At 46.5% G+C, this 14,599-nt stretch overlaps 1 protein-coding gene across 5 annotated transcripts in view; it reads right to left on the bottom strand.

Moving 5' to 3' along the window:
• Window positions 1-7,453: 7,453 nt before the first annotated feature.
• Window positions 7,454-14,599, bottom strand: part of LOC121289081 (retinoic acid receptor RXR-gamma-A-like) — a 356,162-nt gene continuing 349,016 nt past the window's right edge. For all 5 annotated transcript variants that reach the window (XM_041208080.1, XM_041208078.1, XM_041208076.1 and 2 more), the window contains one exon: window positions 7,454-9,118. In XM_041208080.1, coding sequence (XP_041064014.1) covers window positions 8,971-9,118 — 148 coding nt within the window. In that variant the 3' untranslated portion in view covers window positions 7,454-8,970. The remainder of the gene's footprint in view (window positions 9,119-14,599) is intronic.

Raw genomic sequence — 14,599 nt, 5'->3', positions numbered from 1 at the left:
AATAAATAACTGTACAGTTAGTGAGTCACACTTACACTTCTGAATAAATAACTGTACAGTTAGTGAGACAGCATTACGCTGCTGAATAAATAACTGTACAGTTAGTGAGTCACACTTACCCTGCTGAATAAATAACTGTACAGTTAGTGAGTTGCCCTTACCCTGCTGAATAAATAACTGTACAGTTCGTGAGTCGCCCTTACCCTGCTGAATAAGTAACTGTACAATTAGTGAGTCACCTGTACCCTGCTGAATAAATAACTGTACAGTTAGGGAGTTGCCCTTACCCTGCTAAATAAATAACTGTACAATTAGTGAGTCATCCTTACCCGGCTGAATAAATAACTGTATACTTAATGAGTCACCATTACGCTGCTGAATAAATATCTGTACAGTTAATGAATCACCATTACCCTGCTGAATAAATAACTGTAGAGTTCGTGAGTTGCCCTTACCCTGCTGAATAAGTAAGTGTACAATTAGTGAGTCACCCTTACGCTGCTGAATAAACTGTACAGTTAGTGAGACAGTATTACGCTGCTGAATAAATAACTGTACAGTTAGTGAGTTGCCCTTACCCTGCTGAATAAATAACTGTACACTTAGTGAGTCGCCCTTACCCTCCTGAATAAGTAACTGTACAATTATTGAGTCACCCGTACCCTGCTGAATAAATAACTGTACAGTTAATGAGTCACCATTATGCTGCTGAATAAATAAGTGTACAGTTAGTGAGTTGCCCTTACCCTGCTAAATAAATAACTGTACAATTAGTGAGTCACCCTTACCCGGCTCAATAAATAACTGTATACTTAATGAGTCACCATTACGCTGCTGAATAAATATCTGTACAGTTAATGAATCACCATTACCCTGCTGAATAAATAGCTGTATAGTTAGTGAGTCACCCTTACCCTGCTGAATAAATAGCTGTACAGTTAGTGAGTTGCCCTTACCCTGCTGAATAAATAACTGTACAGTTAGTGAGTCACCCTTACCCTGCTGAATAAGTAACTGTACAATTACTGAGTCACCATTACCCTGCTGAATAAATAACTGTACAGTAAGTGAGACACCCTTACGATAGTGAATAAATAACTGTACAGTTGGTGAGTCACACTTACCCTGCTGAATAAATAACTGTACAGTTAGTGAGTTGCCCTTACCCTGCTGAATATGTAACTGTATAATTAGTGAGTCACCCTTACCCTGCTGAATAAATAACTGTACAGTTAATGAGCCACCATTACGCTGCTGAATAAATAACTGTACAGTTAGTGAGTCACACTTACGCTGCTGAATAAATAACTGTACAGTTAGTGAGTTGCCCTTACCCTGCTGAATATGTAACTGTACAATTAGTTAGTCACCCTTAACCTGCTGAATAAATAACTGTACAGTTAATGAGTCACCATTACGCTGCTGAAGTAATAACTGTACAGTTAATGAGTCACCATTACGCTGCTGAATAGATAACTGTACAGTTAGTGAATCACCCTTACCCTGCTGAATAAATAACTGTACAGTTAATGAGTCACCCTTACCCTGCTGAATAAATAACTGTACAGTTAGTGAGTCGCCCTCACCCTGCTGAATAAATAACTGTACAGTTAGTGAGTCACCCTTACCCTGCTGAATAAGTAACTGTAGAGGTAGTGAGACATCCTTACGCTGCTGAATAAATAACTGTGCAGCTAGTGAGTTGCCCTTACCCTGCTGAATAAATAACTGTACAGTTAGTGAGACACCCTTACGCTGCTGAATAAATAACTGTACAGTTAATTAGTCACACTTACACTGCTGAATAAATAACTGTACAGTTAGTGAGTCACACTTACCCTGCTGAATAAATAACTGTACAGTTAGTGATTTGCCCTTACCCTGCTGAATAAGCAACTGAATAATTAGTGAATCACCCTTACCCCGCTGAATAAATAACTGTACAGTTAATGATTCATCATTATGCTGCTGAATTAATAACTGTACAGTTAATGAGTGACCATTACCCTGCTGAATAAATAACTGTACAGTTAATGAGTGACCATTACGCTGCTGAATAAATAACTGTACAGTTAGGGAGTTGCCCTTACCCTTCTGAATATGTAACTGTATAATTAGTGAGTCACCCTTACCCTGTTGAATAAATAACTGTACAGTTAATGAGTCACCATTACGCTGCTGAATAAATAACTGTACAGTTAGTGAGTCACACTTACGCTGCTGAATAAATAACTGTACAGTTAGTGAGTTGCCCTTATCCTGCTGAATAAATAACTGTACAGTTAATGAGTTGCCCTCACCCTGCTGAATATGTAACTGTACAATTAGTTAGTCACCCTTAACCTGCTGAATAAATAACTGTACAGTTAATGAGTCACCATTACGCTGCTGAAGTAATAACTGTACAGTTAGTGAGTGGCCTTTACCCTGCTGAATAGATAACTGTACAGTTAGTGAATCACCCTTACCCTGCTGAATAAATAACTGTACAGTTAATGAGTCACCCTTACCCTGCTGAATAAATAACTGTACAGTTAGTGATTTGCCCTCACCCTGCTGAATAAATAACTGTACAGTTAGTGAGTCACCCTTACCCTGCTGAATAAGTAACTGTAGAGTTAGTGATTCACCCTTACCCTGCTGAATAAATAACTGTACACCTAGTATGTTGCCCTTACCCTGCTGAATAAATAACTGTACAGTTAGTGAGTGGCCCTTACCCTGCTGAATAAATAACTGTAAAATTAATGAGTCACCCTTACCCTGCTGAATAAATAACTGTACAGTTAGTGAGTGGCCCTTACCCTGCTGAATAAATAACTGTAAAATTAATGAGTCACCCTTACCCTGCTGAATAAGCAGTAACTGATTACACCCACCCCTGTGAGGGAGTCCAAAATTAGAGACCGTAATTAACTAATAAATTTAATAAAGCATTCTGAAGAAACTTCTTTACCAGAGAGTGGTTAGAATATGGAACTCGCCACTGCATGTGATAGTCAGCTCATACATTTAAAGGGATACTAGATAAACACAAGTGGGAAAGGAACATGAATGATATGCTGAGGGGTAAAATGAAACAAGGCGGGAGGACGCTCAGTTAGAGCATGAACATTGCCATGGACCAGTTGAGCCAAATAGCCTGTTTTGGGGCTGTGAAATTCTAGGTAATACCACACATAGTAATTTGGTACAGTTACACAGTAACCCCGAACTCTGATAAATACACAGGAACTTACACAGCACACATTGAGCCAGAATTGAAACAGTGTATTTACAGAGAAAACAGTTACAGATTAGAGTTTACATTTTTCTTGTTGCTAAAGGAGGGTTTATAACAAAGCTGTGAAGGTGCTGCAGAGCAGTTCAAAGGCAGACAGCGACAGAATGCACTCCTCCAAATGGGCATTTTTGTGACAGAAGGTTTCATGTTATGGGGTGACCCTGTTGGGGAGGGCAGTGTGTCTTGGAGCTAACTTGTAGCCTTAAATTTGTACAGTACAAAAATATAACCATTTCTTTTCAGCTGAAAGGGAACTGTGTGTGTCAACCTCTGCAATGTTTGCCCGTTTTTTCAAATGCAGTGCGTAGATGAGCTGCACAGGCATGGTACAGGAAACACTGGGTGAGGACCCAAAGGCAGTGGAAGGCTTGGAGATGGGCAGCTTCCCCTGTACCTGTCCTGTACTCACTGTCGAGTCACTTCTTATATACACTCTCCCTTTTATATATATATATATATACATACACACATATGCATGTATGTATATATGCATACAATATATATGTATATACATACACTCACATATACAGTGCATAGTTTATTTCTTTATCTGTTGCTGGCAAATGGGAATTATGGGTGATACTGACTGAAGACCAAAAGACACATGTCACCTTAGAACTGGTGCAATAAGTTCCTTTAGAGACCATTTCTCAATACTGAATTACTGGGAATTAAACTAGACACTATATATGTATACATTATTATATATAAAATATACAGGCAATGCAGTTTAAAGAGCTATAGCATAATTACCAAAAATAACATTCAGGCATACATGTGGAGTGACCCTGTGGTCCTGCTTCGTGAGTGGGTTATGAACATGTAGTGTACGGTTAGGAGCTGTACCTCTTCATGCCCAGAGTGGTATCTCATGTAAAAAGGGGCAACCTCCAGTATGTAAAAGGCTGTTGGTCAAACTAAAGTTACACAGCTTTAAAGAATGGATCAGCTATTCCTGATGGGTAAACGAGGCTTCCTGTGGTTGAACAGCCCGTCGTTATTCGCTTCGCTGCCTGAGCTCAGGCAGGGAGGAATGGCCACCTGTGGCAAGAAATCAGAGGGGCTGTTGGTGTTGGAGGCTATGTAACTGAAGGAGGAGTCAGTATGTGAATGTGGAGACAGGGAGATGTAGCGGGGCTGGGTGGGAGGAAAGGGACTGGGATGTCCAAACCAGACCGCCCGACACTCCAATATTCTGGACACCTAATGATTCTCTGCCAATGGGATGGAGATGCACATTGAGCCAATCCCAGTTGTCCCCTCTGACTCCTTAAGTCAGAGGGGACATTGGGAACCCAGGCTGAGTGGTCAGTAAAGTGAGGGAGTGAGCTGACCAGCAATATATTGCTGCGTTAACTTACCATGATTGTGAACGATCGCCTTTGAAGTGAGGCACTATATTGGAATTTGCCTGCAGAGACACAAGTTGCTGAAGCTTTCGTCTTGCACTCATCAGGACAAACACAAGAATCCCAAACTTCAAACAATCACAACAATTCATACTACAGAAGAAAAGGCAATGCCAAGGGGAAAGCAATGGAGAACTCTAGCCTCCCCAGTTTCCATGGCAAAATCTCAGCCAATCCAAACAGCACCCTTTTCTCCTGGAGTATAAATTGTTGTGATTGTTTGAAATTTGGCATTCTTGTGTTTGTCCTGATGAGTGCAAGATGTAACGCTTCAGAAACCTGTCTCTCTTTTCAGCAAGATTCAAGTTCTGTATTACCAAGCGAATATTTGAATTTTTCTCCTCTCACTAAAAACAATTGAGCTCTGACCCTAAACAGAGTCTCACTTTTCTTTTAAAATAAGCTTGGTTTATTGTCCAAATGCAGCTCCCAGTATGAAATGGAGCAAACTGACCTGGTTCATTCTCGATACAGAGGAGGAGGAGGCCACTCAGCCCCTTGAGCTTGCTTCACCATTCAATTGGATCACAAGTGTTCTGTACTTCAATTCCATTTACCCTTCTTTGATTCACATTAATGGTACCCTTACCTGACAATCTTTTGTTCTCAAGTCTATAAGCTCTAATCGAGCCTCAGAACCCACAGGAGGGATTTCGTCTATTCTGTGTGTGAAGAAGTTCTTCCTGACATTACCCCTGAATTTTGAGGTTCGGTCCCCTGGTTCTGGTCTCTCCATCCACCACCAGAGGGCAGTTTCCCTCTATATACCCTATCAAATCATTTTAAATATCTTTTATATCACCCTCAGCCAGCTAAGCCCAAGGGAATTGCTACATCACAGGACTACTTGCATGTCAAACAGCAAAAGCAGCATGCAATAGACAGAGCTAAGCTATCCCACAACCAACAGATCAGATCTAAGCCTGCAGTCCTGCCACATCCTGTCATGGATGGTGGTGGGACTGAACTGGACTAGCCATATAAATACTGTGGCTACAAGAGCAGGTCAGAAGCTGGGAATCTTGCAATGAGTAACTCACCTTCTGACTCCCCAAAGCCTGTCCACCATCTACAAGGCACAAGTCAGGAGTGTGATGGAATACACTCTACTTGCCTGGATGAGCGCAGCTCCCACAACACTCAAGAAGCTTGACACCATCCAGGACAAAGCAGCCTGCTTGATTGGCACTCCTTCCACAACGTTCAGCATTCACTCCGTCCACCACTGACGCACAGTAGCAGCAGTGTGTACCATCTACAAGATGCACTGCAGCAACTCACCAAGGCTCCTTAGGCAGCACCTTCTAAACCCACGACCTCTCCCACCTAGAAGGACAAGGAAAGTAGATAGATGGGAACACCACCACCTGCAAGTTCCCCTCCAAGTCACTCACCATCCTGACTTGGAAATATCTCACCGTTCCTTCACTGTCGCTGGGTCAAAATCCTGGAACTCCCTCCCTAACAGCACTGTGGGTGTACCTACACTATATGGACAGCAGCGGTTCAAGAAGGCAGCTCACCACCACCTTCTCAAGGGCAATTAGGAATGGGCAATAAATGCTGGCCCAGCCAGTGACGCCCACATCCCATGAAAGAATAATAGGAAATACAAACCAAAATGTATGCAATCTTTCATCATAACTTAATCTTTGAAACCTCAACATCATTCTGACCAACATATCCTACCTGAGGTGTAGTGCCCAAAACTGCTCCAGATAGGATCTGATTGAAACGTTTTTCATTATTCATTTATGGGATGTGGGCTGTTGTTGGCTGGGCCAGCATTTATTGTCCATCCCAATTGACCTTGAGAAGGTGGTGGTGAGCTGCCTTCTGGAACCGCTGCAGTCCCTTTACAACTGAAACATCACTTCCTCCCCTTTGTCTTCCCAGCCCCTGCCATAGTGGTCAACATTCCATTGGACTCTTGATGAGTTTTTCTACCTATGCGATAATCCTTAGTGATTTATGTACCTGGACTCCCAAATCTCTTTCCTCCTCTGGGGTCTAGTCATTCACCATTTAGAAAGTATTCTCATTTTTCTTTCTTGGTTTGTGGTGTGTGACCGGGGAGGGAGTGGGAGAACACAGCAGGTGGCAAAGAGTTCAAGGGTTCCTGACCCTGATCAAAATTCATCAGGAACTAACTGCCTGTTGTATGGGCATTGGGAGGGATATGAAAACTGGCCTCTGTAGCTGGCCTCCAATTTGCCAATTAGCATGAAGAATGGGGACTGGAGTTAGACTGGCGCAGTTATATTGCCCTTTTAACATCGAAGAGTAACCTTGCATTTGGGTGAGAGGCTGGACCTGGGGCAACAGGAGACAAATGAAGGAAATCCCAGTCCAAGAGGTCGGTTGTAATGAAGTTTCTGAAGAGGGTGAGGAATGAGGCAAGACGGTGAGGGTTGGGGAGAGAGTTCTCGATTGTGGTGACACAGGTGGCAGGGACAGATGGCTAAGGGCTTGGCCACCGACTGGGGGATGAGGAGAGAATGAAGGCAGTGTGCCGCTGGAAGGGCAGAGGGGTGCTAGCGGAGATATTAGATGGAAGGAGGTTACAACTGGATCTGCAGAAATGGGTGTTGGAGCCAATAGAGTGAGTGGGGAGCCAGTAAACTTTAGTCAGTGGTGCCGAGTGTGGGCCTAAGATGGATAAGTAAGAAATAAGACTGGAAAATTGAAAAAAAAACGACCTATGAGTTGCACAAACATATGACCTTTGAGAGAGTGCAATTTAAAATATCAGTCCAAACAATTTGAAGCTACAATTCGGCTTTTTAGTGCATTTCAGACAGCTTAGCATTGACTTTTACACCTCTATTTCCTCTATTTACGAACAATGGGAAATACGTCAATAATCTGGAGAAGGTGAGTTTAAATCCCACCATGGCATCTTGAGAATCTGAATTCAGTTCAAAAAGAAAATGTGGAATTAATAAAAGCTGGCACCAGTAAAAGTGACCAAGAACCTTAGGATTGACATAAAAATACAAGTGGTTCACTAATGTCCTTTAGGAAAGGAAATCTGCTGTCCTTATCTAGACTGGGCTATATGTGTCTCTGGACCCACAGCAATGTGGTTGACTCTTAATTGCCCTCTGGAGCGGTCTAGCAAGCCACTCAGTTGTATTGCCATCGTGTCAGGGCGGCAACTAGGGATGGGCAATGAAGGCCGGCAATGTCCATATCCTGAAAATGAATAAAAATGGGCTATGGGAGGCCGATCTGCTCATCGTGCTGTGCTGGTGTTAGCTCTTCAACTTGTGCTGTCAATCCCAATCCCATTCTCTTATCCTGAACCCATCTGCCTTTATATTCCTGCTCTTCAATTCCTTCTCCAACTCCCTATGAAATAAGACCCTGCCTCACCAGCTCCATGCTTTAATAACCCGCTGTGTGAAAACACCACATCCAACATCCCCCTTCATTCAACCTGTGACGGCCTGTGCTGTACTGTTACTGTCTGACCGTTGGCTGGATTCTCCAAACCCAGGGCAAAGCTGAAGAATCACTCGGACTGAGGATTGCATCTACTTCAATATTAAAATGTAAAATTTGAAGGAAAGTCTAAATCTTGATCCTCAAGCCTGAAATCGGGAACATCATTCACCAGGGAGAGAAAGGAATTGTCACAGTGTCAGCTGGGATACACACAGTCAGACCTGCGTGATTTAGGTTCTGCTTTTTGAAAACTTCACCACAGCTCATGCCTGAAGGCCATTTTAAGATTTGACGGGGGCAATTGGGAGGGTTTTGTCTCTTTAAAACAGGCTTCATACAGGAGGACTGGCTCACAAGGGTCCATACTCTGAATGTGTGCTTGCCCGCTAGGAGCGTAAGGGAGGGAATCACTGCAGCACGATCCCTCTGATTTCCAGTTCCCTGATGTGCCCACTGAGCGGGTACAGGCTCCGTATAGATGCACTTATTCAGATAACTGTCCCTGTTCAAAAACGCCAGGGCAAAGGTTGACTGAGGGCAAGTGAACGATTGTGAGAATGGCTGTGTGAGAGAGGTCCTGGATCGCAATTTATAAACCTGATTTATTCTTCAATGAATAGAATTTTAATCTAAAATTCTCCCGATAAGCGATTTTTTTTTAAATTCCCTGTACAAACTAACAAATAATTGCTGTTCTGTGCTTGTTCAAGATACAAAATATGTGTTGTTTTACAAGTTAGACGGATGACATTATATCAATTCTATTCACACCATTAGCGAAAATATTTACAGATTTGACATTTAAGAAAGGAGGCAGTGTGGAGAATCGCATCATGTCATTTGGTGTGGGGCCTCCAGCATCTCCATGAGGAAGGTGTCAATGGGGGTGTCACCAATCAGCTTGAAGAAGAACAGGTGCTCGAGACACTTGAGTCCGATCGAACGGAGGGCTGGGAGTCGCAGGAGCAGCTTTGCAAACCTGGAGAAGATGCAGGAAAGCTCCATTTCATTCAACCCCTTTAACAAAGAGTGACAGCAACAAGTGTAATTCCTGAGTGAGTTGGTCAGTCTGTGAAACAGGCTCCTGAGAGAGATGTCAAAGCAGTCGGTGTTGATTCGTTCAATTGCAAACTAGCCAGGCTTCTCTCAGGCTACTTTCGGGGATACAGTACATGAATGACTTGGGATATGACATGTGGCCAGTGCTGGGGAGGAGCAAGTGCTTTTCATCCCATGGTTCCCAAAGTGCCCCATCACTGACAGCTTTCCTCATCTCAGGTAAACTAATAGAGATCGATTGCAACAATCAGTCAATAATTTCATTTTTGTTGTAACATAATGCGACAGGAGTTTAGACGAATGAGAGGGAATCTAATTGAAATATGTAATGTTGAAGGGGCCTGACAGGACAGATGTTGCGAGAATGTTTCCCCTGGTCGGGCAGTCTAGAACAAGGGGGCACAGTCTCAGATTAAGGGGTCGGCCGTTCAAAAGTTGGAACTGGAGGAGGCCATTCAGGACAGGGTCATGAACCTTTGGAATTCTCTACCCCAAAGAACGTGGATGCTCAATCAATATAAGAGATCGATAGATTTTTTGATGCTCAGGGATTTGAGGGATACAGAGATGGTAAGGGAAGAGGGAATCAAGGTGGAAGATCAGCCATGATTATATTGAGTGGGGGAGCAGGCTTGAAGGATTGTAAGGCCGACTCTTGCTCCTGCTCCTTATTTTCTTATGAATGTCAGGGTGGTCAAAGGAGCGAGACCTAGGTCCATTTGCCTAAGCCCATGTTAATCATTCTCTCCGAAGTGTATCACTTTATAGGGTCACAGAAAAGTGCAGTTGTTAGTAGCAGCCAGTGATTCTGACAGTCCACAGCCTTTACTCCTCACATTGTCAGCAGCATATCACTGGATTGACAACTGATGCGATGTCACTCACTGGGGCTCACACAGGCTGCCCGGAAGGTGGAAAAGGCCACCCTTGGGAATTTTCCTGGGAATTCCTCTGTAATTTCTGCAGAAATTTCATTGATCTGTTGAAGTTACAGTGGCTGACCAGACCAGCCTGCATCTCTTGCCACCGATCGCCAATCTCAAAAGAAAAGTCCATGGACTATGTTTTCAGGCAATGGCATTCAGGCTAAAACCACTAGCAAGGTGGGTACGTGAAATCAAGATTCAGATCAGCCATGATCTAATTGTATGCTGGTTCAGGCTTTGATGGGCTGAATGGCCCCCTCCTGTTCCTTTGTAGAATGTTCGGCAACATAGAATGATGTTCTAGAACTTCTGGAATCAGTCACAGTTCTAGAAACATAAACACTGGCTGCTCAGTGCTTTGTAACATAAGCTCATGCTCTGAAATATCTCAGTCACTTTAATCATATACCAGAGGAAATCGTTTCTCGCTCTATCCTATCAACTCCTTTAATTATCTTAAACATTTCAAGCACTTTATTCACGGGAATACAAGCCTAATCTATGCAAATTGCCCTTGCACTGTAACCCTGCGCAGTGGGTCTCATTTTCCATCATTGCAGAATCCTATCAGAACAGCAAGTGGGGAAGACCTCAGGGTAATCTCTAGGTTTGGTGAGAGGGGACAGGAGGTTAGTCCAGTGCCTTGTGTTCTCAAAATATAGGCAAACACTCCAAAATGCTTCATGCGGTGGTTTCAGTCACTCTGTCACATGAGCAGGGACTTGTAATAAATTAATTTTAAACATTTTAATTCAATTTTTAATTGCTCTTGAAACTTCACCCGCCCGTGGATGTAGTTTCCTTGGCCTTTTCACCTGCCCGCCAACTTTAAGGTTAGACAGACATTGAAAACGTTCATTCAATTAGAACTTTAATGGCCTTAATAGACCTATTAGTTGTCGGATGGAGCACTGCTGACTCCTGTGTGCGCCTGTTGACTGAAATATCGCACGACTGCGTGATGACATCAGGATTCTCGCCCTACAACATGACACATCATTTTACGCTTGAGTGAGTCAGGCATGCGCCCGGCTGCTCAGTGCAGATTTCTCCCCACACAGTCTCTCTCACACACACACACCCGCACACGCAGGCACAGTCTCTCTCACACACACACACCCGCACACGCAGGAACAGTCTCTCTCACACACACACACCCGCACACGCAGGAACAGTCTCTCTCACACACACACACCCGCACACGCAGGCACAGTCTCTCATACACACACACACGCACGCGCAGGAACAGTCTCTCTCACACACACACACCCGCACACGCAGGCACAGTCTCTCATACACACACACACACACGCGCAGGAACAGTCTCTCACACACACACACCCGCACACGCAGGAACAGTCTCTCTCACACACACACACCCGCACACGCAGGCACAGTCTCTCTCATACACACACACCCGCACACGCAGGAACAGTCTCTCTCACACACACACATCCGCACACGCAGGAACAGTCTCTCTCACACACACACACCCGCACACGCAGGAACAGTCTCTCTCACACACACACACCCGCACACGCAGGAACAGTCTCTCTCACACACACACACCCGCACACGCAGGAACAGTCTCTCTCACACACACACACCCGCACACGCAGGAACAGTCTCTCTCACACACACACACCCGCACACGCAGGAACAGTCTCTCTCACACACACACACCCGCACACGCAGGAACAGTCTCTCTCATACACACACACCCGCACACGCAGGCACAGTCTCTCTCACACACACACCCGCACACGCAGGCACAGTCTCTCTCACACACACACCCGCACACGCAGGCACAGTCTCTCTCACACACACACACCCGCACACGCAGGCACAGTCTCTCTCTCACACACACACCCGCACACGCAGGCACAGTCTCTCTCTCACACACACACCCGCACGCGCAGGCACAGTCTCTCTCACACACACACACGCACACGCAGGAACAGTCTCTCTCACAAACACACACACGCACGCGCAGTCACAGTCTCCTCACAAACACACACACGCAGGCAGAGTCTCTCACAAACACACACACGCACACGCAGGAACAGTCTCTCATACACACACACCTGCACACGCAGGAACAGTCTCTCATACACACACACCCGCACACGCAGGCACAGTCTCTCATACACACACACATGCACGAGCAGGCACAGTCTCTCTCACAAACACACACCCGCACACGCAGGAACAGTCTCTCATACACACACACATGCACGCGCAGGCACAGTCTCTCTCACAAACACACACCCGCACACGCAGGAACAGTCTCTCATACACACACATGCACGCGCAGGCACAGTCTCTCTCACACATGCACGCGCAGGCACAGTCTCTCTCACACATGCACAAGCAGGCACGCGCAGGCACAGTCTCTCTCACACATGCACGAGCAGGCACAGTCTCTCTCTCACACACACACATGCATGCGCAGGCACAGTCTCTCTCACACACACACACACACACGCACGCGCAGGCACAGTCTCTCTCACACATGCACGCGCAAGCACAGTCTCTCTCACACACACACACACGCACGCGCAGGCACAGTCTCTCTCTCACACACACACACGCATGCGCAGGCACAGTCTCTCTCACACACACACACACACGCACGCGCAGGCACAGTCTCTCTCACACATGCACGCGCAGGCACAGTCTCTCTCACACACACACACACGCACGCGAAGGCACAGTCTCTCTCACACACACACACATGCACCCGCAGGCACAGTCTCTCTCACACACACACCTGCACGCGCAGGCACAGTCTCTCTCACACATGCACCCGCAGGCACAGTCTCTCTCACACACACATGCACGTGCAGGCACAGTCTCTCTCACACACACACGTGCAGGCACAGTCTCTCTCACACACGCATGGGCACGCGCAGGCACAGTCTCGCTCACACACATATGCATGCGCAGGCACAGTCTCTCTCACACACACATGCATGCGCAGGCACAGTTTCTCTCACACACACATATGCACGCGCAGGCACAGTCTCTCTTACACACACATATGCACGCGCAGGCACAGTCTCTCTCACACACACATATGCACGCGCAGGGACAGTCTCTGTCTCTCTCACACACACATACGCATGCGCAGGCACAGTCTCTCTCACACACACATACGCGTGCGCAGGCACAGTCTCTCACACACACATATGTGCGCGCAGGAACAGTCTCTCTCACACACGCACGTGCAGGCACAGTCTCTGTCTCTCTCACACACACACTCACGTGCAGGCACAGTCTCTCTCACACACGCAAGTGCAGGCACAGTCTCTCTCACACACGCACGTGCAGGCACAGTCTTACTCACACACGCACGTGCAGGCACAGTCTCTCTCACACACGCACGCGCAGGCACAGTCTCTCTCACACACGCACGCGCAGGCACAGTCTCTCTCACACACGCATGGGCAGGCACATTCTCTCTCACACACACATGCACGCACAGTCTCTCACACAGACACACACGCACGCGCAGGCACAGTCTTGCTCACACACACATATGCATGCGCAGGCACAGTCTCTCTCACACACACACGCACGCGCAGGCACAGTCTCTCTCACACACACATATGCATGCGCAGGCACAGTCTCTCTCACACACAAGCACGCGCAGGCACAGTCTATCACACACACGCACGCGCAGGCACAGTCTCTCACACACACATATGCACGTGCAGGCACAGTCTCTCACACACATGCACGCGCAGGCACAGTTTCTCTCACACATGCACCCGCAGGCACAGTCTCTCTCACACACACACACACACGCACGCGCAGGCACAGTCTCTCCCTCACATGCACGCGCAGGCACAGTCTCTCTCACACACACACACCCGCATGCACAGGCACAGTCTCTCTCACACACGCACGTGCAGGCACAGTCTCTGTCACACACACACGCAAATGTAGGCACAGTCTCTCTCACACACGCACGTGCAGGCACAGTCTCACTCACACACGCACGTGCAGGCACAGTCTCTCTCACACACACACACACACGCACGCGCAGGCACAGTCTCTCTCACACACACACACACACACACACGCACGCGCAGACACAGTCTCTCTCACACATGCACGCGCAGGCACAGTCTCTCTCACACAGACATATGCACGCGCAGGCACAGTCTCTCTCACACACACACACACACGCACGCGCAGGCACAGTCTCTCCCTCACATGCACGCGCAGGCACAGTCTCTCTCACACACACACACCCGCATGCACAGGCACAGTCTCTCTCACACACGCACGTGCAGGCACAGTCTCTGTCACACACACACGCAAATGTAGGCACAGTCTCTCTCACACACGCACGTGCAGGCACAGTCTCACTCACACACGCACGTGCAGGCACAGTCTCTCTCACACACACACACACGCACGCGCAGGCACAGTCTCTCTCACACACACACACACACACACACGCACGCGCA

The sequence above is a fragment of the Carcharodon carcharias genome, chromosome 16 (assembly GCF_017639515.1).
Source record: "Carcharodon carcharias isolate sCarCar2 chromosome 16, sCarCar2.pri, whole genome shotgun sequence".
NCBI lineage: Eukaryota > Metazoa > Chordata > Chondrichthyes > Lamniformes > Lamnidae > Carcharodon > Carcharodon carcharias.
Note: the sequence above shows the minus strand (reverse complement) of the source record. Positions and strands in the feature narration are given on the sequence as shown.